General features: G+C 36.6%; 2 protein-coding genes across 2 annotated transcripts; both read left to right on the top strand.

The window, feature by feature from the left end:
* The first annotated feature begins 48 nt into the window (after positions 1–48).
* Positions 49–10,116, top strand: ankrd49 (ankyrin repeat domain 49). Its single transcript, XM_051665722.1, has 3 exons — positions 49–127; positions 4,697–4,914; positions 8,822–10,116. Exons 2-3 carry the CDS (start codon positions 4,705–4,707, stop codon positions 9,272–9,274), a joined length of 663 nt encoding a protein of 220 aa, XP_051521682.1. The 5' UTR covers positions 49–127; positions 4,697–4,704; the 3' UTR covers positions 9,275–10,116.
* A 12,309-nt stretch (positions 10,117–22,425) lies between these two features.
* Positions 22,426–25,779, top strand: LOC127422281 (alpha-(1,3)-fucosyltransferase 4-like). Its single transcript, XM_051665689.1, has one exon. The coding sequence runs from the start codon at positions 23,499–23,501 to the stop codon at positions 24,639–24,641; it is 1,143 nt and encodes a 380-aa protein (XP_051521649.1). The 5' UTR covers positions 22,426–23,498; the 3' UTR covers positions 24,642–25,779.
* Positions 25,780–26,884: the final 1,105 nt, after the last annotated feature.

Genomic DNA, 26,884 nt, shown 5'->3' with positions numbered 1-26,884 from the left:
GAAGTAGTCGGCGAAAACGATTCAGCTGCGTTGCAAACTACATTTCCCAGTGCCTTAGCTTAACCCCTTAGTATTCTACCAAAAAAGCTGCGTTCATTGTGCTCAACGTGAACAAGGCTGGAAGACGGTGAGTTTTCTTGGTTTTTAAGTTTAATAAATGTCATTAGGCGGCACTTAAGGGTTCAGTAGTTGAGTACTCTCAAGTTAGCATAATTAGTAAATGGGTATAAAGTTATGTGTCATCACTCCACCCCTGAGAATAAAAGCACTGTGGCGGTGCTATGATACTGTGATATCAGATGGTGAGATGGTAATTTTAAATATAGGTTTACTAGGGGACAGAATAAGTAGCATATTGGTATTTACATGGTCCACCAAAGTATTTCAAAGATTATACTATGGTATTATCATGGTACCATTACCGAAAACTATTGATAACGACACTAGCTCCAGTCTAGACACCATATTTGATGCACCAATCATATACAGTGCATCCGGAAAGTATTCACAGAGCTTCACTTTTTCCACATTTTTTTATGTTACAGCCTTATTCCAAAATTGATTAAATTCTTTATTTTCCTCAATATTCTACAAACAATACCCCATAATGACAACGTGAAAGAAGTTTGTTTGAAATCTTTGCAAATTTATTAAAAATAAAAAACGAAAAAAACAAATCACGTACATAAGTATTCACAGCCTTTGCCATGACACTCAAAATTGAGCTCAGGTGCATCCTGTTTCCACTGATCATCCTTGAGATGTTTCTACAACTTGATTGGAGTCCACCTGTGGTAAATTCAGTTGATTGGTCGTGATTTGGAAAGGCACACACCTGTCTATATAAGGTCCTACAGTTAACAGTTCATGTCAGAGCACAAACCAAGCCATGAAGTCCAAGGAATTTTCTGTAGACCTCCGAGACAGGATTGTATCGAGGCACAGATCTGGGGAAGGGTACAGAAAAATTCTGCAGCATTGACGGTCCCAATGAGCACAGTGGCCTCCATCATCCGTAACTGGAAGAAGTTTGGAACCACCAGGACTCTTCCTAGAGCTGGCTGCCTGGCCAAACTGAGTGATCGGGGGAGAAGGGCCTTAGTCAGGGAGGTGACCAAGAACCCGATGGTCACTCTGACAGAGCTCCAGCGTCTCTGTGGAGAGAGGAGAACCTTCCAGAAGAACAATCATCTCTGCAGCACTCCACCAATCAGGCCTGTATGGTAGAGTGGCCAGACGGAAGCCACTCCTCAGTAAAAGGCACATGACAGCCCACCTGGAGTTTGCCAAAAGGCACCTGAAGGACTCTCAGACCATGAGAAACAAAATTCTCTGGTCTGATGAAACAAAGATTGAACTCTTTGGCCTGAATGGCAAGCGTCATGTTTGGAGGAAACCAGGCACCGCTCATCATCTGGCCAATACCATCCCTACAGTGAAGCATGGTGTGGCAGCATCATGCTGTGGGGATGTTTTTCAGCGGCAGGAACTGGGAGACTAGTCAGGATCGAGGGAAAGATGAATGCAGCAATGTACAGAGACATCCTTGATGAAAACCTGCTCCAGAGCGCTCTGGACCTCAGACTGGGGCGAAGGTTCATCTTCCAACAGGACAACAACCCTAAGCACACAGCCAAGATAACAAAGGAGTGGCTACGGGACAACTCTGTGAATGTCTTTGAGTGGCCCAGCCAGAGCCCAGACTTGAACCCGATTGAACATCTCTGGAGAGATCTGAAAATGGCTGTGCACCGACGGTCCCCATCCAGCCTGATGGAGCTTGAGAGGTCCTGCAAAGAAGAATGGGAGAAACTGCCCAAAAATAGGTGTGCCAAGCTTGTAACATCATACTCAAAAAGACTTGAGGCTGTAATTGGTGCCAAAGGTGTTTCAACAAAGTATTGAGCAAAGGCTGTGAATGCTTATGTACAGGTGCATCTCAATAAATTAGAATGTCATGGAAAAGTTCATTTATTTCAGTAATTCAACTCAAATTGTGAAACTCATGTATTAAATAAATTCAGTGCACACAGACTGAAGTAGTTTAAGTCTTTGGTTCTTTTAATTGTGGTGATTTTGGCTCACATTTAACAAAAACCCACCAATTCACTATCTCAAAAAATTAGAATACATCATAAGACCAATAAAAAAAAACATTTTTAGTGAATTGTTGGCCTTCTGGAAAGTATGTTCATTTACTGTATATGTACTCAATACTTGGTAGGGGCTCCTTTTGCTTTAATTACTGCCTCAATTCAGCGTGGCATGGAGGTGATCAGTTTGTGGCACTGCTGAGGTGGTATGGAAGCCCAGGTTTCTTTGACAGTGGCCTTCAGCTCATCTGCATTTTTTGGTCTCTTGTTTCTCATTTTCCTCTTGACAATACCCCATAGATTCTCTATGGGGTTCAGGTCTGGTGAGTTTGCTGGCCAGTCAAGCACACCAACACCATGGTCATTTAACCAACTTTTGGTGCTTTTGGCAGTGTGGGCAGGTGCCAAATCCTGCTGGAAAATGAAATCAGCATCTTTAAAAAGCTGGTCAGCAGAAGGAAGCATGAAGTGCTCCAAAATCTCTTGGTAAACGGGTGCAGTGACTTTTGGTTTTCATGGACCAACACCAGCAGATGACATTGCACCCCAAATCATCACAGACTGTGGAAACTTAACACTGGACTTCAAGCAACTTGGGCTATGAGCTTCTCCACCCTTCCTCCAGACTCTAGGACCTTGGTTTCCAAATGAAATACAAAACTTGCTCTCATCTGAAAAGAGGACTTTGGAACACTGGGCAACAGTCCAGTTCTTCTTCTCCTTAGCCCAGGTAAGACGCCTCTGACGTTGTCTGTGGTTCAGGAGTGGCTTAACAAGAGGAATACGACAACTGTAGCCAAATTCCTTGACATGTCTGTGTGTGGTGGCTCTTGATGCCTTGACCCCAGCCTCAGTCCATTCCTTGTGAAGTTCACCCAAATTCTTCAGTCGATTTTGCTTGACAATCATAAGGCTGCGGTTCTCTCGGTTGGTTGTGCATCTTTTTCTTCCACACTTTTTCCTTCCACTCAACTTTCTGTTAACATGCTTGGATACAGCACTCTGTGAAAAGCCAGCTTCTTTGGCAATGAATGTTTGTGATTTACCCTCCTTTTGAAGGGTGTCAATGATTTAGTCTTCTGGACAACTGTCAGATCAGCAGTCTTCCCCATGATTGTGTAGCCTAGTGAATCAAACTGAGAGACCATTTTGAAGGCTCAGGAAACCTTTGCAGGTGTTTTGAGTTGATTAGCTGATTGGCATGTCACCATATTCTAATTTGTTGAGATAGTGAATTGGTGGGTTTTTGTTAAATGTGAGCCAAAATCATCACAATTAAAAGAACCAAAGACTTAAACTACTTCAGTCTGTGTGCAATGAATTTATTTAATACACGAGTTTCACAATTTGAGTTGAATTACTGAAATGAACTTTTCCACGACATTCTAATTTGAGACGCACCTGTACATGTGTTTTTTTTTTCATTTTTTATTTTTAATAAATTTCCAAAGATTTCAAACAAACTTCTTTCACGTTGTCATTATGGGGTATTGTTTGTAGAATTTTGAGGAAAATAATGAATTTAATTCATTTTGGAATAAGGCTGTAACATAACAAAATGTGGAAAAAGTGACGCACTGTGAATACTTTCCGGATGCACTGTAACAGCAAATAAGTACCATTGGTTTGTTTTGGAAGGCGTTTTTGTAGTGTTTAGATTGACGCACAAGGGTTAATTAAAAAAAGTTACTCGGAGGTCCTTGGAGGACAAAAATGTCCGTGTCAAAAAACTGCCATGGTAATATTATATATTAATATTATTTTCCACTTTCACTGACTTAGTATTTTTAACCAACATCAGTCCTGATCATAACTACCTAATATTCATTATTTTTCAGGGTTTTAACCCTTTAAATGCCAGTTTGTTTACATAATGCCACTGTTGTTTCTTACACAGTCAAATTTCTCAGTACACACATACAAAACACACTCTGACATCCATACCAACACACCCACACAATTTTAGCTGCATCATTTATTCAATTGGCCTGCAGTGCTCTATAATACAGCGAACACAAAATAGGAAAAAAGCATGTATTTTCTCCATAGGCTAAACATGAGAAAAATGGCGCCATCTGGTGGAAAATATAAAAAATGTTAATTTTGAAGCCAGGGCTCCAGAATGAAAGCATAATATCATAGAGTTCATGATTTTATGCTTCAGTGGCACTGGGATCAAATATTGCTGTTTTAATGGGTTTCAATTGGGACATTTTTGTCCTTAAGGTCCTGAGTGTAACTATTTTGTGTACACAGTGTATTATAGATGTATTTTAGGAACTGAGGTTGAAATATCAAAATTCCCCCCAAAATACACACATTTGGTAAAATGTATTTTATCCACCTCTCAGTATAGGCCGAGTTGTGAGGTATCTAGGAAATCAGTGAAGGATTCAAGTCAGATTTAGAATTACTATAACATTGTACTAATAAAAGGAATGAACACCATTCTGTCATACAGTTTAATGCAGATGAGTATTGAAACCATGTCTTGAGTTTCTATCTAATTAACTAAATTGCACCTGAATTCACTGCAGTGATGTAATCACTCTGACACTCACTCTCTCTCTCTCTCTCTCTCTCTCTCTCTCTCTCAAGTGTAGGCTCAGTGATGGAGTTTCCAGAGGGCTTTAACCAGCTCGACCTGCTGGAGTCTCATGGCCACATGATCCCAGTGGGGACGAAGAGTGGCTGGGATGAAGATGAAGATGATGAGGATGAGGAGGAAAGCTGCCACACTGAGGAGTGGTATCAGCAGCAAGAGCTCAAATTACAAGAAACCCCCAATGAACTGATATTATGGGCTGCTGAGAGGAATAGAGTAAGTGGTCTTTAATGGTGCTGTGCTGTGAATCAAAGTAAGTGTGCTGAGGAATTTTCAGGGACATAATTTGTCTGGCGGACAGCTGCACTTTTCTCAAATAAATGCAATGATTAGTAGTTTCGCAAACTTCCTCCAAAAATGAAAATACTGTCTGTCATTACTAACTCTACCTGGCCACTCTGCCTCTGTTCCATAAAATGAAAGTGCAAATAGCTGGAAGTACCATAAAAGAATCATCAAAGTGGTCCATACATCTTGTGCAGTATATTCCAAATCATCTGAAGCTATTCAAAAGCTTTGTGGAAGGAACAGACAGAAATGTAAAGGAATAGTTCCAAACATGAAAACTGAGTCATCACTTACATGAGTACTAGTTTGCATGTCAATGCAACCACGCTTTCATCCGTAGAACTTAGAGGAGGAATTTTGAAGAATGCTGCGGGTGCACTTTTTGCCATGCAATGAAAGGCAGTTAGTTCCCAACATTGTTCGGTGAACTACAAATGAGGACTGGGGTTTTTTTTCTACGAGTTTTACTCTCTCATTAATGTATTTAAATATTTTTTTTTTTCTTAATATTCTTTCAGAGTTTTCCATTATTTCCTTCATCACGAACACCATAATCTGTTATCTTTGTAAATTACAAAAACTCCACCATGTTTTTACAGTGTTTTTAGAAATTGACCATATTTGTTTGTAAAACAAAGAGAAGGTTTTGAACACCAGATGTTTTTTATGTACTCGCTCAGTAATACACTTCTGTTCATTTTAAACAAACTGAAAATCTTCCATTGTGTAGCTTTAATGCAGTAAAGGTTTAATTTTTGTAAGGGATGGGTAAAGCTATTGAGAGGGAATGTGAATCTATTTGAGAAAATCCCTCCCTGTCCTCTATTTGGTTCTATTAGACCAGGAAAGAAATTGAGTTGAATTGTGCATGACTGGCTGATTTGACTGATTCAGGGGTATTTCACAATACTGACTATACACAATATTTGTATATTTGAGTAAGTGTGTGTACGTAATTAGCTGTAGTTTGGGGACATTTTGGGATGTACTTGTTTGGAAAAACAATCCATACATAAATTAATGATTTAATATATATATATATATATGGCAAAAATTGAGGGTTAGGTTTAGGGTGTGGGATACTATTAGTTTATAGTAATTACAGTTAGCTCAATAGAAGTTTATGATATGTCTCTGTTTAGATGGCCGAGCGTGTGTGTGGGGGTGGGTGGGTGGGTTTGGGTGGTTTACGAGGACATTTTTTTTTAGGTTACAAACTGGTAATTACAAGGGTATTATGCTATAAATGTGGTTTATGAGGACATTTCTAGTGTCCCCGTAAATCAAATCTCTTAAAACATACTAAATGATGAAAAGTTTTTTGTGAGGGTTAGGTTTAGGGGTAGGGTTAGGGGATAGAATCTATAGTTCATACAGTATAAAAATAATTATGTCTAAGCGCGTGTGTGTGTAAAAATGTCATTTGCACTCTAAATGTCATGTATCCATAATGAGATGGATAAGTAAACACCTTTCAAACTTTCCATACTCAGAACAGTATGCTTACATGACATTTTATAAATCTCTTCATGTCACAGAAGGGCAGTGAGCACTCTAGATGAACAGGTCCATTCATGTATCTGATGCACAACAATTTCTACCAAAGCATCTAAATGTGAACATAAGCAGCCATCTCAGATCACCTATAATAGTTCTCTCATGTTTTCATTATGTATGTACATAGAAGATCTGAGCGCCTCTCAACCTTTTAGGCTACAGGGAATGTTACCCATACTCAGTACTTATACATCTTTGAATCCATCAATGATGAAAATAGGTGCGTTTGTGGTTTGAACACAACAGCATTTGTGTAGATAGACACAGTTCATTCTGACATTAAATGTCATGCAGGAAACATTGCGTGCATCTCTGTGCATTTGTGTCATTAAGCTGCCATCAGGTCAAAATTTCTGTGTATATTTTTCAATGTATATTATTGTGGCTGCATAATTTATATTGATTTAAAGTGCAGCTACCGTATTATAGATCCATCTCTAGAGAGCAGACACACTTCATTAAAATGCCAAATGCCATCAGCATGCTTCAAGCCTTTGACATTTCATGAAGAGAGAATAAATGAGTTGAATGTGAATGTTTTATTTGATGTTCAGTAAAGCATTTTGAGAGAGGAAACTAACTAGCATGTACTTTGTATGTACATTGTGATTTTTTTTTTCCTTGATGATGTTCTGAAAGCAAATAGCTTCTTTGAATTGTAGGAGTGTTCTGGGTTAAAGACAGTTTAAAGGAATATTCCAGGTTCAATACAAGCAAAGCTCAATCAGAAGCATTTGTGGCATAGTGTTGATTTCCACAATTTTTTTTTTGACTCTTCCTCCTTTTAAAAACAAAAACTGGGTTTCAGTGAGGCAATTACAGTGGAAGTGAATGGGGCCAATCCGTAAACGTTAAAATGCTCACTGTTTCAAAAGTATAGCCACAAGATATAAACAATATGCATGTTAACATGATTTTAGTGTGAAAAAAACACCTTTCTGTTTTAAGTTATATACTGTTTTACAACTTCATTGCCATGACAACATAACGCTGTAAACCTAACACCCTAAAGCGTCTATAAAAAATGACGATTTAAAAAGATTTACAGCTCATATGTAAATGTATGTAATTAACGGGGATTAAAGGGTCAACAGCGTTTTGTCATCATGGGAATGAAGTTGTAAAACAGTATATAACTAAACACAGAAAGGTGTTTTTATAACACTAAAATCATGTTAACGTATATTGCATAAGAATTTTGATGTTTACAGATTGGCCCCAGTGACTTCCATTGTATGTGCCTCACTGTAACCTAGAGTTGTTTGTTTTTTTGTTTTTTTAAAGGAAGGACAAGACGAAATTAATTTTGTGGTATTGAACACAGAATATTCCTTTAACAAGTGCATTACTAAAAGGTATAGTTCAGACAAAAATGAAAATTCTCTCATCATTCTCAAGATTTTAGAAGAATATTTCAGCTCTGTAGGTCCATACAATGCAAGTGAATGGTGACCAGAACTTTCAAAAATCATATAAAGGCAGCATAAAAGTAATCCAGACTCCAGTGGTTAAATCCATGTCTTCTGAAGCGATATGATAGATGTGGGTGAGAAACCTATTCCTGTTCTTCATGCATATCGCCACCTACTGGGCAGAGAGGTGAATTTATAGTAAAAAAGGACTTTAATATTGATTCTGAAGACATGGATTTAATCACTGGAGTCATATGGGTTACTTTTATGCTGCCTTTATGTGCTTTTTCGAGCTTCAAAATTTTGGACTCTGTTTACTCGCATTGAGCTGAGATATTCTTCTAAAAATCTTCATTCAGCAGAAGAAATAAGGTCTTACACTTCTGGGATGACATGAGGGTTAATACAGTGACAAGAAAAAGTATGTGACCCTTTGGAATTAGCTAGTTTTTTGTATTATTTGCTCATAAAATGTGATCTCAGTGACACAGCACTGTTAATGTTTAATAGGATGTGTTCAGTAAAGACATGGAAGATTATAATTGTTTGTGTGTTGTTAGCTTAAGCACATTTTGTTTGTCTACACGTGTGACTTTGATGAAGATGAGAACACATTTATGATCAATTAATGCAGAAAACCAGCTAATTCCAAAGGGTTCACATACTTTTTCTTGCCACTGTAAATAATGTTAATTTTCTGTTCTCTTTTTACAAACCAAGTTGTAATTTTTTTCTGTGGTAATTAACAGCATTTTGCAGATGCTTTTGACATTTACCCAGAATATTCCTTTAGTAACACCTTAAAATATAAATGCCTAGAAGAAATGAAGTACTAATGCATTTCCCTTTCTGTCTTTCTCTCGCAGTTGGCCACTGTAGAACATCTAATTGCGTCGGACCCCACCCTTGCTAATTGTCGCGATAGTGACGGTTACACCCCTTTACACCGTGCTGCCTATGGTGGCCATTTTGCTGTGGTTTCAGCCCTTTTGGACGCTGGAGCAGATCTTCACGCAAGAACAACTGATGATTGGACACCTTTACATAGCGCCTGTCGCTGGGGTCACACCACAGTGGCTTCCTGTCTTTTGCGTCGGGGAGCAGATGTCAATGCCATGACAATGGGCCGACTCACACCACTGCAACTGGCGGCAGGAAATGCCGCAGCGGATCAGACGATTGAGCTATTGTTGGCACAGCGCACCCTACAGGCAGGACTGAAAAATAGTGCAGGAGAGACCGCTTTTGACATCGCACACCGCACAAGTGCACATCACATGCTGTTTGAGATGGCAGAGCCTTGTAATAACATATACTGACTCATATATATGTTCAGCGTTCAACTTCAACATCAAGCTTAGAAATGTATTTCACATTGTAAATGTGATGTTATGTTTTCATATGCTTTCAGCGTGAAGGTTCACAACAATATGTAATTATAGTCATTGTCCAGTTAAGCATGTTGTGTGCATCTAAGCATGTGCTGTATTTTGAGAATGTTATCTGTGATTTCAAACTGGCTTGTACAATTGCAGCTCTCGAATTCTGAAGATGGCACAATGTTCCCTGTTGGCATTATTCATGAATTATTATTTAATAGCTGACTGTTTGTTTGTAATAATGACACATTTGCATGGAGGAGCAGCACCATGACAACGCAAAATGGAGTGTATGAATGTATGCAGCACTCATCTCCACTAGTGTCTTAAAAAAACTCTTAATTGAAATTAAAGCTGTCTTGGCTTCACCAGGTTAGCCGACAAATAACTTGGACATGAACTTTTTAAAAAACAAAACATCAAGATTTAATGTATGTGCATGTAAATATGTGTAGGGGAGAGTGGAGTTATATGTCATGTTGATGTGTTGTCCCTTAAAGGAATATACCAGTTTCAATACAAGTTAATCTCAATCAACAGCATCTGTGGCATAATGTTGATAGGTTTAACCCTTGTGCTGTGTTCATTTAACCGGCCCACTAAGATTGTTTATAAATCTCTAATATTGCATATATTATCACAAGATATTGCTTTAGACTGTTTAATCAACTTTTTTTTTTTTTTGTAATTACGACAGGTTTTTTAAATACATTTTAAAATAAATTTTTAATGATATAAGGATTTTATTGAACTGAGCTCGGGCTTGTGTCAGGCACTCCCTGCGAAAAACAAAAAAAAAGATATAATTTCATCTTAAATTAATAACCACTTGCTTGATCTGAACAAAATAATTGTTTAAAGCTTAGAATCTGTACTTCACAATCCTACCAATTCTTTAAAAATGCTTTTTAATTTGCTAACAAATAAGAACTGTTTCGTTCTCATTATTTGAAAATTTATCACAATTATATTGAGTTGTTAATATTTTTTTCTCTCTTCAAAATATTTTTTTTTGTAGATTACTTACAACAATATTAACATTACCAGATGTACACTTCAAAAGGACAGACATAATAATAATTTCCCCATGTTTCCCGTTTTCCTCAATACTTTCCTTCGCTTCCACCATGTAACACTGAGCAAACGGCATAGATGGTTTAGAAAGACCAACAATTTCAAACAAAAAAAATAACTCCAGTTGTTACACGACAACGAATGCCATATCAAACGTATGTAACCTGATTTTGTCTTGATTATGCTTTGCAAACCCTTAAATAAATAATACATGTATTATTGAGCTATATAGCAACAGAGAAAGCATTAAAAGCATAAGATTACATGTTTACTGATATTGGCACCTGGTGGCCAAGGTTGGTACCGCATGCATTTTTTTGAAGAGAGAAAAAAATGTAAGACTTGAACTGAGACACAGTTTTTTTTTTTTTTTTTTCACCTTGCGGTTCAGAGCTTCCGTACCCACTCTTATCACGGCACAATTTTCCAGGACATTTTACGTACCCATCGTGTGTAATATTTAATCAAAAACACATGAGAGGTCATTATGTTTGTATAATGTGGTTATTGGATGGTTATTTTTTCTGAATTCCATATTCGACAGTTAAACATTTTATTATCAAACCGGTGAAAATAGAATCATTTTAATTCATATAATTTTTCAACATAACATTGCATTATTTTTAAGTATTTTTAAATAAAATCCTCACAGCACAATCCGAAACAACACTGGAGATATTTTTGTCAAATTAATTTCTGCACAACAGAACATCACAGATGTGAGATATCGCATTAATACTTTATTATTATTATTATTATTATTATTATTATTGAATCACAGTAAACATAACATTATCATACAGTAGTAATATATTGTGGTTTGATGCTTTAAATGTTTCTTTGTGATTTTTACAGTAGTTTCTTAACTCCAGATAAACAGTTCACTACGTGGCCTAGTGTGATTATTAAACCCCCAAAAGCTGTGATACTAATATTCATATTAAGATAAATTATGGCCATTTCTAAAACTCCAACACATCACAGAATACACATTTTCTGCTTTGTTATAAACACTAATAGTATACTAATACTATAACACTAAAATGTTTTATTAAAATGCATGGTACTGGATTAAGAATAGACCACTGAAAAACCCTTATCTGTCAACCTCTAATATGCATTGCCTATAAGAGGAACACATCGCAAAGTGTTTTCTTGCTGGATCCAGTGTTTCTGAGTCAAAAGCACACCATCTTTAAGCTCATTTTCTAAGCAGAGGGGTGTAAAGTAATACTTATGTATTATACTTAAGTATTATTTTTGGGGATTTGTACTTTACTTGAGTACAATTTAAATGGAATACTTTTACTTAATTATATCTCCAAAGAATCTTTTTTACTTTTGACTCCTTACAAGATTATTTAAACTTGAAAAGTACTTATTACATTTTTGCAGATCATTTTCTTTCGTCTAACTGGACTGAAGCCGCCCTTTCACTGCATATGTCAAACAACAGATGACAGACCAGAGGTCAGTCATTTCAAATGCAGTGTCGCACAGCAGCTGTGTGGAGTTCCAACCATCTGCAGAGGCTCTAATTTGAGCTTCGGAAATGCTGAAATATTTGTGCGACTACGTAGACCATATCTGACCTCCCAAATGAATGTGATGTATTCATTCAAAATTATGAACACAAAGTGAGAAACACTGATGGTTTTTGTCCTAAACTTTATTCTAAACGCCTGCTACTTTTTCAGATTGGGCAGTTATGAAATGATCATTCACTATGCAAATATACAGTATATATAAAAACAAAAGGCTTTTATTTCTACACATGCCTTCATTTTTAAATCCTATTTATGAATTTCTACTCCCTATTTGCTGAATTATTTTTGTTGTTGTTGTTGTTAGGCAACTATTAATTATAATAATACCTATTAAACCAGCAATGATAATGATGATAATAAAAATGATGGAATCTGATTAATTAATTAATAATAATTATTAACTAATTAATAATTATGAATGTCATTGAATTCATCCATTCCGAAGTGAAATGTTGTCCTGAACAGATGAGGTTTTTAAGGTTAATGTTCTATCTAGATTTAAATCAACAAAACCGACCTCCCTACCCTAAACCTAAACCTAACCGATAGTGTTAGAAAAAGCAAATGTGACATAAAAAACACAATTTCTGAAGCAACCACGTAATTTTGTGGTGCTTCTATGACACTTTTGTCTCACGTGCTGACTCGTATGCTCTTCAGGACTCGTACCCCAGTCTTTTGTATCGCATATGCAACACTATCAGTTGAGCTTCATTGCAATTTGATCACACTTAAACAAGCTTATGTAATGCAAATGTTAAAATGAGTAATGCGCTATAGTAAAAGTGGTTAGATGTCATAAGATAGCATTGTGTGAGGAACAGAGCAAAAAGTAAGTGTTTATGAACTGATAATCTGTCGTTTTACTTGTGATTTTAATGAAAGAGGATAAAAGTCATTGTTGTTTTAGCACCTTTAGTGTTCATTCCACCAGGAAATTGCTGTGTTATGTACAACAGGCCACATAAAAATCATTTTGCAAAAATGTAGTTATTGTAAGATGATTCTGTGACCAGGTTGCAAATGCCACTAGGGGAGAAATATGACAGTCGTAGGAGACAGTAAAAAAGGCGACTTAAAAAAACAATCGAATTTAACAACACAATCCTCTTTCACACAATTATAAAAATATGTTTTTGGCTAGATACTTAAAATTTTCATTCAGTATCCAAACCTTTACTTAAGTATAATTTCTGAGTACTTTTTACACCCCTGGTCAAGCATCTAGATACTCACAGACATGAGGGCAAACAGAATAATATCTTGCGTTTTAATTGATCACCTTTTCGTTTCTAAAACTTGTCACACACTTGCGAATAGGTACAAATTTCTATTCGCACATTCAAATTTTTTAATCGCAAATGCGAGCAAAACTGTCACACTGTACAGCCCTGCATCTACTACACAGGCACACAGAGCACGCATGATGCTAATGACTTTGTGTTGTCATTGTTTGAGTTACCAACTTCACACATTTATTTTGAAGCACGCAGCACACGTATATTATAGGCTATATTTAATTCAATCTCAGCCAGTGGTGCAGTCGTACCAAAAAAAAGTGGTTTACTAATACCCAGTCCCTGTTTGCTTGACCAGGGGGGTGGGGGCGGGACATGTTAAAGATTGTATAACACCCTGTCTACACCGGGTGTGGCGCAACGGCTTGAGGCTTTCTACACTGGACATGTCGACACGAACGTTCTAAACCGTTTAATTTGTGTAGTAGCACCAGCGCATGCAGCTCAAAATAGAATGCGACACCCATTTATAGTCGCCGCAACGGATGCGCCACAAAAGACGCTTCCAGTGTAGACAGCATCGTTGATTATAATGGGGTTCTATTGTTTTTGACGTGACGCGACACTCGTGTCTGATGTAGACATGGTGTTAGTCATACTGGTCAAAATAAATGATAAAACAATTCAGATGTACGTCCAGTTAAATGGGCATGGTCAGGGTGGACATTCAGTCGATAAATTAAGCACTTCATGGTGAATTCTGTGATTGCCATCTAGCAAACATATTTGTAAACTAATATTGATGATTTTATTTTTGTTAGCATAAATACTGTATATTGACTTTTTTTTTTATTATTAATTTCTCACATATCTTCTCATAACAGGGTGGACATGTTATGCTTGACCACATATGACTAACACCACAAAGTAAGGGAAAACATAAATAAAACAAAAGAGTTACAAACTTCAAATAACTCAAAATAATTTTGCAGAATGACTGATGTCACCTACAGTGTGTGTGATGTCATTTCATAACATATATCTTAAAGGAAAGGTCATAGTATCATGACTTAACAGGGTGGACAATAAATCAAGGGACACACAAAAAACCCACTATTAGTGTTAAAATTACACATTTACTACAGATGAATACATTTTAGTGAGAGAATGTAATACTAAACTCTTAACTGTATTGGGGGAAAATAATAATCCAATGATTTAGCACTTATTTTCGTCAAAGATGTTTGACAAGCAGTTTTGGGGACATGAGGAAATGACTTCAGTTTCAGTTATTTAAAATGTAACTTTTAAGCCCACAGAGGTGTGTAACATTATAAAATATCTTTATTCTTTTTAAAAAGCCTATCAAAATTGTAATCAGGTGAAATTCAACAATATAAATACCACACACACTTGTAATGGGGAGTTAAATGATACAGAATTGTTGGAATGACCCATATTTACAGGCGTTCCTGTGCGAGACGCCTTACATTGAAAAAAGTTCAGTGTGAATGTCCCCTACTAAACAAAACATTTAAAACGCTTTAATTCAATGACCAGGAAGAAGAGAGAAAGGGAGAGAAAAGGCTTAACATGAAAACAGTGTATATCTCTTTGGATTAGTTTGGTTGTTTTGACAGTTAATAGTGTTTATCAAAAGGGAAATGTAAGAAAATCATGTTAAGTGTTTTAACTAAACCAGTACTACTGTACTTTTATTTTGAATTAATGCAGTAATGCAGTTTTTCTTCCCTCTCCCTCTCTCTCTCTTCCAGAACGAGCTCTGACATATGCAATAAAATGTAATGGCATGTCATGAATAGGTGCGTTTACCGGTGTTTTAAAATCCCAGTGGTGGGAAACAATTAACATTCACTCAAGTGCTCTATGATTTTGACAAAATTGTCTTGCTTCTGACAGAAAACATGACAGAAGACATCCACTGATTGTCAATGATCTTTCCCCCAGCCGTTTCTGTAAGGCAACATCCGAAATCTCACACAACTCACGTGAAAGGTGTGTGTTTCAGGTCCATTTCTCTCGATTTGTGAAACATTCTCAGCAGTTTGGGTGTGTGACGCTAAAATATGGCACAAACGGCATCACTTATGGATTTCATACAGAACACAATTTTTTCCCTTAATTACAGGACGATTCCTTATTTTACAGGACGTTTGGCATATGTCATTAATTAATTTGACCTGATACTGCTTCAGTGTGAGGGTGACTCTTTCTCTCCACTCACTGTCATAAATTCCCTCAGTCAATGATGGCGGTGACAACGGTTGTCAGGGGTGGGGAATGGTAGAATTCAAGTGATAATGCACCAATTACAACAAAGAATCTCCAGTTTCACAAAACAGCATCCAATACAGTTAAAGGGAAACTAACACGACAGTAGATTATGGACTTCTGAAGCAGAAAAACAAGTGGGTATACCGAGGGTATACACAAATATTGATCCTCAGAAGTCATTATACGCAGGGGCGGATTATGACTAGCAAGGGCCCAGGGCCAATTTTCTTTTAGGGCCCCCTGGGTACAATTATCTTTCAGAGTTGAGATCCACGCAGTCAATTTTCATTGATTTAAGTCTCTTTTAATACCCTTTCTGTTTTTTACAGTCAGACTAACTCAAACATACAGCACGGCTGTGGTAAAGAAACCGCTCAACCGAAACAGGTTTGCTGAACAACCCCTGTTCTTAAGGAGACAGTACCATTTTAACATTTGTTAAACATAAAGTAAACTCAATGTAAATACTTGTAAATACTATAAATTATGCATACAAAAAACAAGAATGTAACTAAATGTGTAATAAATGTGTAAACATGCATATATTTAAAGGGGCAATAATACATTATGAAATATTTTAACTTCTTTAAACACTTTAAATATAAAGAATTTAACAAACAGACTCCTACAGAATGTATATATCGGTTTGGTGAAACTTGGCAAAGAGTTCAGGCAGTTCTGGCTCATGATGCTATATATTTTCTAACTCATCTGAATGATGGGGTGCGTTTCATTCAGAAGTGATCATCTCTTTCCCTATTTCCTTTAAAGACTTTACTCTTCATTGTGAGAGCTTTTAAGGACTGAGAAGTGTGGGGCTCAAAATAGTGGTCATTTGGTCATTTTATTGTAAATTCTGTTTGCAATGACCCTACAGCTTGGCTACCATTATTATTCTCCCATCGAAAAGTCCTGTGAAGGCATCAGGTAAGCCCATAGACTTACCCCTTAGAGTAGATTATATTAACAGAATTTTTAAATGATCTAAGAGTCTGTTTTTGAATGTTCATGATTTCAAACTTCAATGGTCAAAATTTACACACAAGCCCTTTAATCTGCTTTATGATGCTCTCTTTCTTTCTTTCTTTCTTTCTTTCTCTTATTGTAAGACCTGTAAAAATTTCTAACTTCAAACATTTAAAACTACTTTAAACTTTCAGACAAGGTTTTGTCAAACCAACATTATAGTTTGTCTCGACAAACTTTACGTTTCTAGGTCAGTACTTTTGTACCACACAAAATAAAATATCAATATCTTCTTTTTCCCAACTACCTAAGCCCAGTTATTTTTTTGTAATATTGGGAAGAAATGCAGTTATAGTAAGGAATAGTATAATAAATGTTTTTGTTCGACAGCACTTTTCATACAAAGCATAAAGCTTAACCCTATAAAGCTTAAAGTATGAAATAATAGTCCGAAAATTCTAATATTTAAAGAGTGGCTCAATTTTTTTTTATTAGAAACAGAAAGGCAAAATGGTCCTATAAGTGGGCTGGGGCCCTCATAGTCACAGGGCCTTGTATAAGCTGACAGCTGTGGGGGCCACAAATTCAAGCATATATAAACATTTGTTTTCAAAGCTGATGGGCTGCCAGACCTTGCTTCATCAACAAGGCTTCATCAACATGCTTCTAAAAATAAAAAAGCATTTCAATCATCGTCATTGTCTAAAGTTTACAACTCAAATGTTTTTGTAGCTAACACAACAGCAATGTTGTAGCGAAAAAAAAAATTTTTTTGCAAAGCAGAGATGAGCAGAGAATGTACGTGACAGGGCTTCGTTTATGACAGTCTATGGCAAGCTGTTTTGACATTTATTCCTTAAAACTTACTAGTATATATTTTTATGTTACTAGTACTTATTTTTTAGTGACTAGTAACTATTTCATTAGATACTAGTACTTATTAGGTACTAGAACTTATTCAATAGATACTAGTACTTATTCATTAGATACTAGTACTTATTCAATAAATACTAATACTTATTTATTAGATACTAGTACTTATTCATTAGATACTAGTAGCTATCTCATTAGACACTAGTACTCATTCTTTAAATATTAGTACTTATTCATTAGATACTAGTACTTATTCACTAGGCCAGGGGTCGGGAACCTTTTTTCACAAAGGAGTCAATTTTTTAATTTTTGGTTGATGCATTTTTTCAAAAGAGCCATACCACAAACGAATAATTTACTATTTTCAAAAACAAAGTTTTTCACTAAAATAAAATGTCTATATTGCCCACAAACTACTCAAAAACAAACAAATATGCAAAAATTAATAGGTAACATGTTGCAATATGGAATTGAGTACACGTGTTTGTACGGGTCTCCATAAAATTACTTCATTTTACAATTGTTCATGAAAAATGTAACTTCCCTTTTGGGCTGGGCGATATGTAAAAAATATTTTTATGATAATTGCATTTAAAATATCGTGATATCCGATTATATGGTCAACCCCCAAGGTCGGTGAATATTTTTGCTTTATTGATTTTGCTTTAAAAATGTAATACATTTATTGAAACATGAAAAACTTAAAAGACATTTCTAAATTCAAATTGCACCTTAAATTAAACGAAAAAAGCAATTAACATAACGAAGTGTTTAAAAAATTGTATATATAACCCCCTTCCCAAATCCAAACATTTACCGTCTCCAACGGCCCCATTTGCCACCACGCAATTATCAGTACATGGCAACAGGTGAAAAATTACTAATAGCATACAAATTAAGAATTAAAGACAATTATAAATGTAAAGATAATTATAATAATCCTTATAATATATAAGCCTAAAAAATTCCCTTGTGTTCCCAAAAAAAATCTGCCAAATGTGTGTTCTTATCAGATGTGTTTGTATTGCGTTTTGGTAATACAGTTTATGCTGCCTAAAGAAAAGAAAATAGGACAACATTTTAGGTTCAAGGTGAACGTGTCTTGTATTATTTTATGATTTAATCACTTTTGTCTATGTTTCTTTAATACAAAGATACCTGTATATATTACTGAACCTGTAGAGTTGCGTTCACAATGTGTAAGAGCGAACTGCCCCATGGAAATAAAGTGAAACTCACAACACCTCCTGAGATGATCGGAGATCATTTGCAGCATTCTCATAGATTACATTATTCTTCCAAACAATTTTCAGTCGAATGAAACAGAGAAAAAGGAGTGATAACACTTTACATGCGCTCGCTCCACGAGACAGGATCCTGTTGCACGCCTCTGAACAAACAGCGAATCAGACACGAGCACTGACGGCTTTTCTTTTGTCTGTTCTTAAAAATATAATAAAGTGTGTTTCTTCAAGTGTGTCTTTTTGACTAACAGCATTTCTTGTCATGTGTCACTCTGAGACGTCTTACAGGTCACCCACCTGTTGCAGGTAGATGAGCAAAATCCATCTTTCACCTTTCAGCATGACTATGATCCAAAGCACACATCCAAATCAACAAAAGAATGGCTTCAGCAAAAAAAGATGAATGTTTTGGAATGGCCTAGCCAGAGCCCAGACCTGAATCCTATAGATAATCTGCGGGGGGACCTGAAGAGGGCCTAAACCACAGGAGATGCCCTCGCAATTTGACAGATCTGGAACGTTTTTGCAAAGTGGGAAAATATTCCCAAGTCAAGATGTGCCTAGCTAATATATTCTTATCCAAACAGATTGAGTGCAGTAATAAAATCAAAGGGTGCTTCAACTAAGTATTAGTTTAGGGATGTGCACACTTATCCAGTTAGGTTATTCTATGTTTTTTTTTTTCTATGAAATGTGTCACTTTGGTTTTCAGTGGCATTGCATAGGTTGTTATTTTTACATTAAAGGTGCAAAAATTATTATATGATTTATCTTTGTTTAATTTTTACATCACAAAAACCTGCTGTTTTAACAGGGGTGTGGGGTAAAATTAGCCATGGTTTTCTAATAATATATTAGTAACCATGTTTTTTGGCATAAGCCATAGTTTTCATGCAATTAACCATGGTGTTACTCCAGTAATATTATAGTGACCATGTTTAATTTTGTGGTTACTTTGCTATAAAATACCATTGTAATATATGGTTACTGCAGTAAATCCATGGTTAATTTTTGTAAGGTTAAGATTAAGTTTAGGGGTAGGGGATGGTGTGGGACTCCAAATAAACACAATAAACATGCTGCAGTGATGCCCCTATTCTGCATATTAGTATTTATTTAAGAGTGCAAATAATATCTAACACTATACACATAGAGTGCAAAGAAGATGCTTTTTGTTGCTATTTAGTGTAAATAGCATATAGCCCATCTCTATTTGCACTTAGCTGCCTTTGTATTATTATTATTATTATTACTTCATAAAGAAAAAACATTACTTTAGTCTTTTATTCTTAATTTTTTATTGGAGCATGGCAAGAATAGGAAAACTTGAGCATGATATGGTAATTAAATATAGTAAAGCATTGAAGTAAAAGATAGATATACAGCAATTAAAAGGTATGTAACAAGGATAAAAATTGACAGACAGGAGGAGTAGTGCATTATTCAGTGCAGGGCCAGGATCAAGTAAACACTGAAAGAGAAATGTTTAATCAATGTTCATGTTACTTAATGGACTACTGGTCTAATTACAATCTGAAAGACCTAAAATCTTCACACCCAATAGTTCCCAAAATCTGCTTTAACTGTGTGGCTGTTCACACAATATGCGTTCTTGCGTCCAAAACAGAAAGACGGATCAAACCGGAATGGAACTGGGGTCTCAATTTGCAATTTTCGAAAGTTAACCACTTTCAATTTTACTCACTGTCTTAAAAATGCAATGCTAATAAACTTTGACAGCAATTCATTAATTATAAAACTGAAGTTCTAATGCATGTTAATTTTTTTTAAAACATTTTACCGTTATAACATCATAACGGATTTATTCTGTTCTGTGTGATGTCTAAGGACCGGGTGGAAGAGCAATTCAATATGCAACGCTGCCCCCCCATTTCTCACTAAATGATGGATGAGTTAATAATCAGTATCATAATTACTACAAACTTTATTGAGAGCTCCATGAGAGGACAGCAGTGCCAAAAACATCTGTAGCCTACAAGAATGCATCCATATAGTGTAGAAAACCTGTCATGGCTATTAATTATGATACAGGCTCATATTCAACCTCCAACACAGATCTAACTAGCAGAGAGAGAGAGAGAGAGAGAGAGAGAGAGAGAAAATAGAGCCAAGATTACTGTTCATTTACGTTAAATATACAGTTTATCTACCGTAAACAAAACTGAATTTAGAATAGAATAGAACCAATAATTATTTTTACTTATTTGTCATTGTATAGGCCTACTTCATTATGGACTGTGCTCAACAACAAGCACTGACTGACTGCATATAAGTCAAAGAGGCGCTGATATTTTTAGGCAGATTTTTTTCCTCCTAGGAATGATCCGAGGTCAGACAGAGTGCAAATAATTATCAATTTATGAATGAAAAAAAAAAAATATTATGAACACAGAAAGAGCATTCTCCTCAGAAACAGATGTTGGTTCCGTGCCTATATACAGTAGTTAGATAGTTAGTTACACATAGTAGTTTGTTGTAATTAGTTTGTAGCGGTTATCATCAGATAAAGTGTAATATACTGTAATTCATTGCACATAATCTTTAAGGAAAAGTGTCATCATGGATTAAAAAAGAAGACAATCTACAATAGAAATATAGAGTAACTGACTACAATTGCCTTTTGTAATTTAATTATGTATTGTATTACTGAAGTATGTGTGGGATATATAGAAAAAACATGACATCCTTTTTCATTTGATTTATTTATTTCATCATGCTGCTCAGCAATTCTGTAATGTCTATGCCATTAATTGTTCATTCAGCAGCGTTGATGTTTCAGTTTTCTACCACTAGGTGTTAGTAGGCACACTGGGCGTAAAAGTGATACTAACCTTTTAGGAAAGAGAGTGACATTGCATCTATATTCAACATATTTGCATAGTATGCAAATGTGCTCTGGAAATAATACTAGTACCTATTAAGTTTGGGATATCTGTGGGATAAATATTTATTGGTTTTTAAAAATTAAGTACTAATACTTATATTTTCTAGGATAGTATCATTTAAATAGATACTAGTCACTATTAGAATAAGTACTATTATCAAATGAATAAGGACTAGTATCTGTTGAATAAGTACTAGTGCCTAATGAATAAGTACTAGTAATTGTTGAATAAGTACTAGTACCTAATGAATAAGTACTAGTAATTGTTGAATAAGCACTAGTACCTAATGAATAAGTACTAGTATCTAATGGAATAGTTACTAGTCAATAAAAAATAAGAACTAGTAACATAAAAATAGATACTAAGTTTAAGGAATAAATGTCAAAATGGCTTGCCATAGACAGTCAACTGTTGATGATGTTTTAAAATATGCAGCCACCAGCAGTGATAAAACGATACGAATGTGTATTTGAAACCTAACCCGAATCCTGATTGTTACCATGTTGTTGTACATGTAACAAAAACCTTATTCGTGACACAGAAAAACAGTTTTATTATACTAAAATATTTTCCAGGACAAATAATTATTTTCCAAGACATTTAGGAATTGTTTTAATTGCTTCCATGACTGGAAAAGTGCATTGAAAAATTCCAGGTTTTCCAGAACATGTGTAAACCCTGAATTACTAAGTTCAAAGTTAATTTGATCTTTTTTTCTGGGACTTAAAGTCAAAAATGTCACTTGGTCTAACCGTCCCTAAACGGAAAAAATAAAAATATATATATATATATTTTTTTTTTGGTATGAATAATGCAGGTTAATCTTTTACTATTATTTCTTTAAAAATAAAAAGCAGTAAAAAAAAAAAAATTTAAAATATGATAAATATTTTAAAAACTTTTGTCCAAAGTCATGTGGTGTAATTAACATGCAGGTAGCCCTTTTGTTATCATGTGACAAAAAAATAAAAATAAATAAATAAATAAATAATTATAAAAACTTTTTCCAGGTTTAAATAATTTTATCTTACCATTAAGTGTCAATATTATGACATTTATATAAAAAGGCACATTTTGTTCAGATCATTTGTAACCCTGAGAAAACTTCTTGCTATTCATGACTCAAAATTATGTCTGAAAAATGTCATTAATGATTACGTTATGTTGCGGTGTGTGTGTTTAAAATAGTTTTAAATGAAGTATTACACACTACAGGACAGTGCTTTCAGAGTTGGACTTCATTCCAACTACTCAACCGTAAATTACTGCTGATTGCCTGAGATTTCAGTTCTCTCAAAGTTGAATTTTTAAACCCTATAAATTCAGATGTCACACACCTTTGTACTTTACCTAATGAATATCATTTATCCATGTCCTCTGTAACCTTTAGAACAACCCTTCCTTACAATGGCTTTTACACTGGGAAAGTAAAGTATATTTACCTTTAAGGAGTGTGAGATTAGCTCTGTTAAAGTTCAATATTTACTAAATGCTTACGTCTGTGGTTATTATAAAATAGACATATGGTTGTTTTAACATTTATAATCATCCTGATCACATGAGGAGGACAAAATAGCAATTAGGCTCAGAGAATGGATGGACAAGCAAAATGATGCATTGGTATGTTTATTTCTTATCCACTAAAGGAGTTAAAATTCAGTAGAAGGCAGTAAGTAGTACATTGCCTTCTAAACCCAACTCAAAGCGCCTTGTGTGTGTAAACAAAGAGCCCTTTAAGATGTGACCCGCCTGCCACGTCGAGCGCCTGTAATATGACAGTAAAGACGAATTGAGGGTTAAAGTACACGCTCTCAAGTCTCTATAAAGAGTTTGCAAACACCCTCTCCGCTTTTATGCTTAATCGTGAGACTTCACTTGAGAAAGCTGAATGCGGAACGAGTTAACCATTCAAACTAGTCAGACTGGGTTAACAGGTTGTACTGATTCACACGTGAGCGGCAAGTGTGTCTTGGTTGCACTTTACTGATAGTGGCACTTGGATATATGGATACCCACTCCATATGTGGACAGACGTAAAATCACACAGATGTACTCGAAAATCCGCGAACGGTCCACTGAACGGCGCGTACAGACAGAAACAATGTCGCGTTGTGTTACTATCTCAGAGGTCATACCGGTGTGTCTTCGCTCTGGCATTGGGGTGTGCGTTGCTGTTGTTCGTGTTAAGCCTGATTAATTCGCCCCTGCCGCCGTTGGATGATCCCACGCACGGTGAGGTGACCCCCGGTGTTACGCTCCTCATCTGGTGGAGGCCCTTCGGGAACCGGGATCCCCTGCCCGACTGCGCCGTGAGTTACGGAATCCAGGGCTGCACCATTACCACGAAGAGGAGCGCGTATGCCCGCGCGGATGCCGTGATTATACACCACCGCGATCTGATGCGAAACTGGAGCGCGCTGCCCCGAGCGCCGCGTCCTCCGCGCCAGAAGTGGATCTGGATGAACTTTGAGTCTCCGACTTACTCCGGCTGGCTACATGGGCTCGACGGAGTGTTTAACCTCACCATGTCATACCACCGAGGCTCAGACGTGTTCCTGCCCTACGGTTATCTGCAGCCCAGGAGGGGAGATGGAGGTGCCCCGCAGTTGAGCGCGCTGCACCGGCGCAAGCGCGGGCTGGTCGCATGGGTTATCAGCAACTGGGACGAGCATCACGAGAGGGTGCGGTTTTACCGGAATCTCCAGCGATATATACGTGTGGATGTGTTTGGACGTGCGACGACGACGCGAGATTTAATATCTGACAGCGTTGTGCGCACTGTATCGCGATATAAATTCTACCTCGCCTTCGAGAACTCACTGCACACAGATTACATCACGGAAAAACTGTGGAGGAATGCGCTCTTATCAGGCGCCGTGCCCGTAGTTTTGGGTCCGCCACGGGAGAATTATGAACTCTTTCTTCCCGCTGATGCCTTCATACATGTGAAAGACTTCAGCGGCCCGCGGGCTCTCGCCTCATACCTGAAACACCTGGACCGAAACCCCGCCCTCTATCAGCGCTACCTGAGTTGGACGCGTCACTACAGCGTGCATGTGACGTCATTCTGGGCGGAGCATTACTGTATGGCCTGTCGAGCTGTTCAAGCCAGCAGAGACCAAAACAAAGTAGTCAGTGATCTTGCTCTCTGGTTCGAATCTTGATGTTTGCTTGATTATCTGTCATAGTTGGTCAGCAAGTATTTAAAAGAAGAATGAATGTAGAAAATTCCTCTGAGAAGTTTTCCGTGTGGTGACTCGCCTCAGTCCGGGTGGCGGAGGACGAATCCCAGCTGCCTCCGCGTCTGAGACCATCAACCCGCGCATCTTATCACGTGGCTTGTTGAGCGCATCACCACGGAGACATAGCGCGTGTGGAGGCTTCACGCCATCCACCGCGGCAACCACGCTCAACTCACCACGCACCCCACCGAGAATGAACCACATTATAGTGACCACGAGGAGGTTACCCAATGTGACTCTACCCTCCCTCGCAACCGGGCCGATTTGGTTGCTTAGGAGACCTGGCTGGAGTCACTCAGCACGCCCTGGGATTCAAACTAGCGACTCCAGGGGTGATAGTCAGCGTCTTTTACCACTGAGGCCCCCAATCCTGCTTATTACATGGCTACTAAATAAATAAATGGACATGGAATATTGATTTGTGTCGAAATTATGTTATTATGTGGAAAGAAAAAAAATCGCTGAACAGCTGATTGCACCTCTGGTTTGCATCAGAGTTCTGTTGGTGTTTGGAAAATTACTGTCTGATTGCTCATTATCCAGCTTATTACAAGACTCATTGCCAAAAAGATAAATAAATGGACATGAAACATTGATATTAGTTGAAATTATTTTATTATTTTACTAGTAGAGATTGTTGAGTTATACGAGAAGTAGGAAAGATGACTCACAATACCCGGATGACCGGTCTGAAATGACTTAATCTCCAGATATGCTGTTGTTACTCAGACATATCAGACTGCCAGAGGGCGCTACTGAACAATCAGAATCAAGTATTCCAGAGGGCCTTGTAATAAGTGATTTTATCATACTAAAATCATGTCAACACGCATATTGTTAACATTTGGCGCTATACTTTTGAAACATTTACAGATTGACCATATTCACTTCCACTGTAAGTTCCTTAAAGGTGCTGTAAGTGGATATCTTTTTTGTGGTATTCAACACAAATGCTGTTGATTGAGCTTAACTTGTATTGAACCCGGAATATTCAAGTTATTTATTGATGATGTTCCAAAAGAATTAAAACATAACACTAATAAATATTCTTAAAGCTGAAGGTTTCCCAGTTTTCAACATTTTTTCATTATTTTCAGAAAAGAAGAAGCGTTTTCTGTAGCTCTTTTGTTTATTTCAGTATAGAATTAGAATAAAAGAACAGTTTTAAACAATAATATTAAGTAAACAATTTTCATTTATCCAAACTTTCATAGCTCTAAGCTGTCTGACAAATTTAAAATGGTCTGCCACTACAAAGTATATTGTTTTCCATGGAAACCATTGAGGACAGATGTAATATGTATACATGTGTGACATTTATCCCTTCAGTGTCTGCTGATAATACAAACAGGTTTCTCTCTGAAAGGTAAGGAATTTAAAGTATGAAAAAGTAATGTTTGTATGCAATTTTTATGTTTGTTCATTAAGCAACCTTAAACGCACAATCTCACAATTGACCTATTCTTGTGTCCATCCTTGTGTACACACAACCTCGCCCACTGTCCTCTGCACACTAGTGTGGAATGTGCCCACTTCCATTCAGGAACACTGATTTCCACCTCTCTCTGAAAACTACATTCATTTGTTATATCAAAATCTTTCCAAGAACTCATACAGAAACAATCTCATTTACATATGCAAATGAGCTTTTCTCCTTCGGATATCGTGACTTGTTGATTCATATGCAATAAGGCAAATGTCTTAAGCTCGAGTAGCTCCTAATTTGAAAGTCAAAGCAGAGGCATGTAAAAGAGCAGGAGACTGATGTTGATGTGCGTCTTTGTAACCTTTCATCAAACAAGCAGCAATCAAATCTGACAACTTCCATCTGCAGCAGACGTGAAGGATGGTGACACACTCCCTCTAATGTTTCCTGAGACAATGGCACCTAAACCTTAGAACGCATATGTGACTTCACTCCTCACTAAAATATATATGTGGGTCAAAAAAGACCCAGGTGAAATATAGATTCTTATTCTTTAGAAGACCTATTATGTTTTCAAAGAAAATTAATGACAATTTTATTCATTTATAATTTTAAAAGGTTGACATATCACTTATTCAAATCTGAAGAGTTTCAGACACATTGAAAATGGAGTAGGACTTTTGGGTGACAGTATATAAATGGCTGTATAAAGAAATATGGGCAGTTTCCATGTTTGGTG

This window comes from Myxocyprinus asiaticus, chromosome 31 (genome assembly GCF_019703515.2).
Source record: "Myxocyprinus asiaticus isolate MX2 ecotype Aquarium Trade chromosome 31, UBuf_Myxa_2, whole genome shotgun sequence".
Lineage (NCBI taxonomy): Eukaryota > Metazoa > Chordata > Actinopteri > Cypriniformes > Catostomidae > Myxocyprinus > Myxocyprinus asiaticus.
This window is presented reverse-complemented; position numbering and strand designations above follow the sequence as displayed.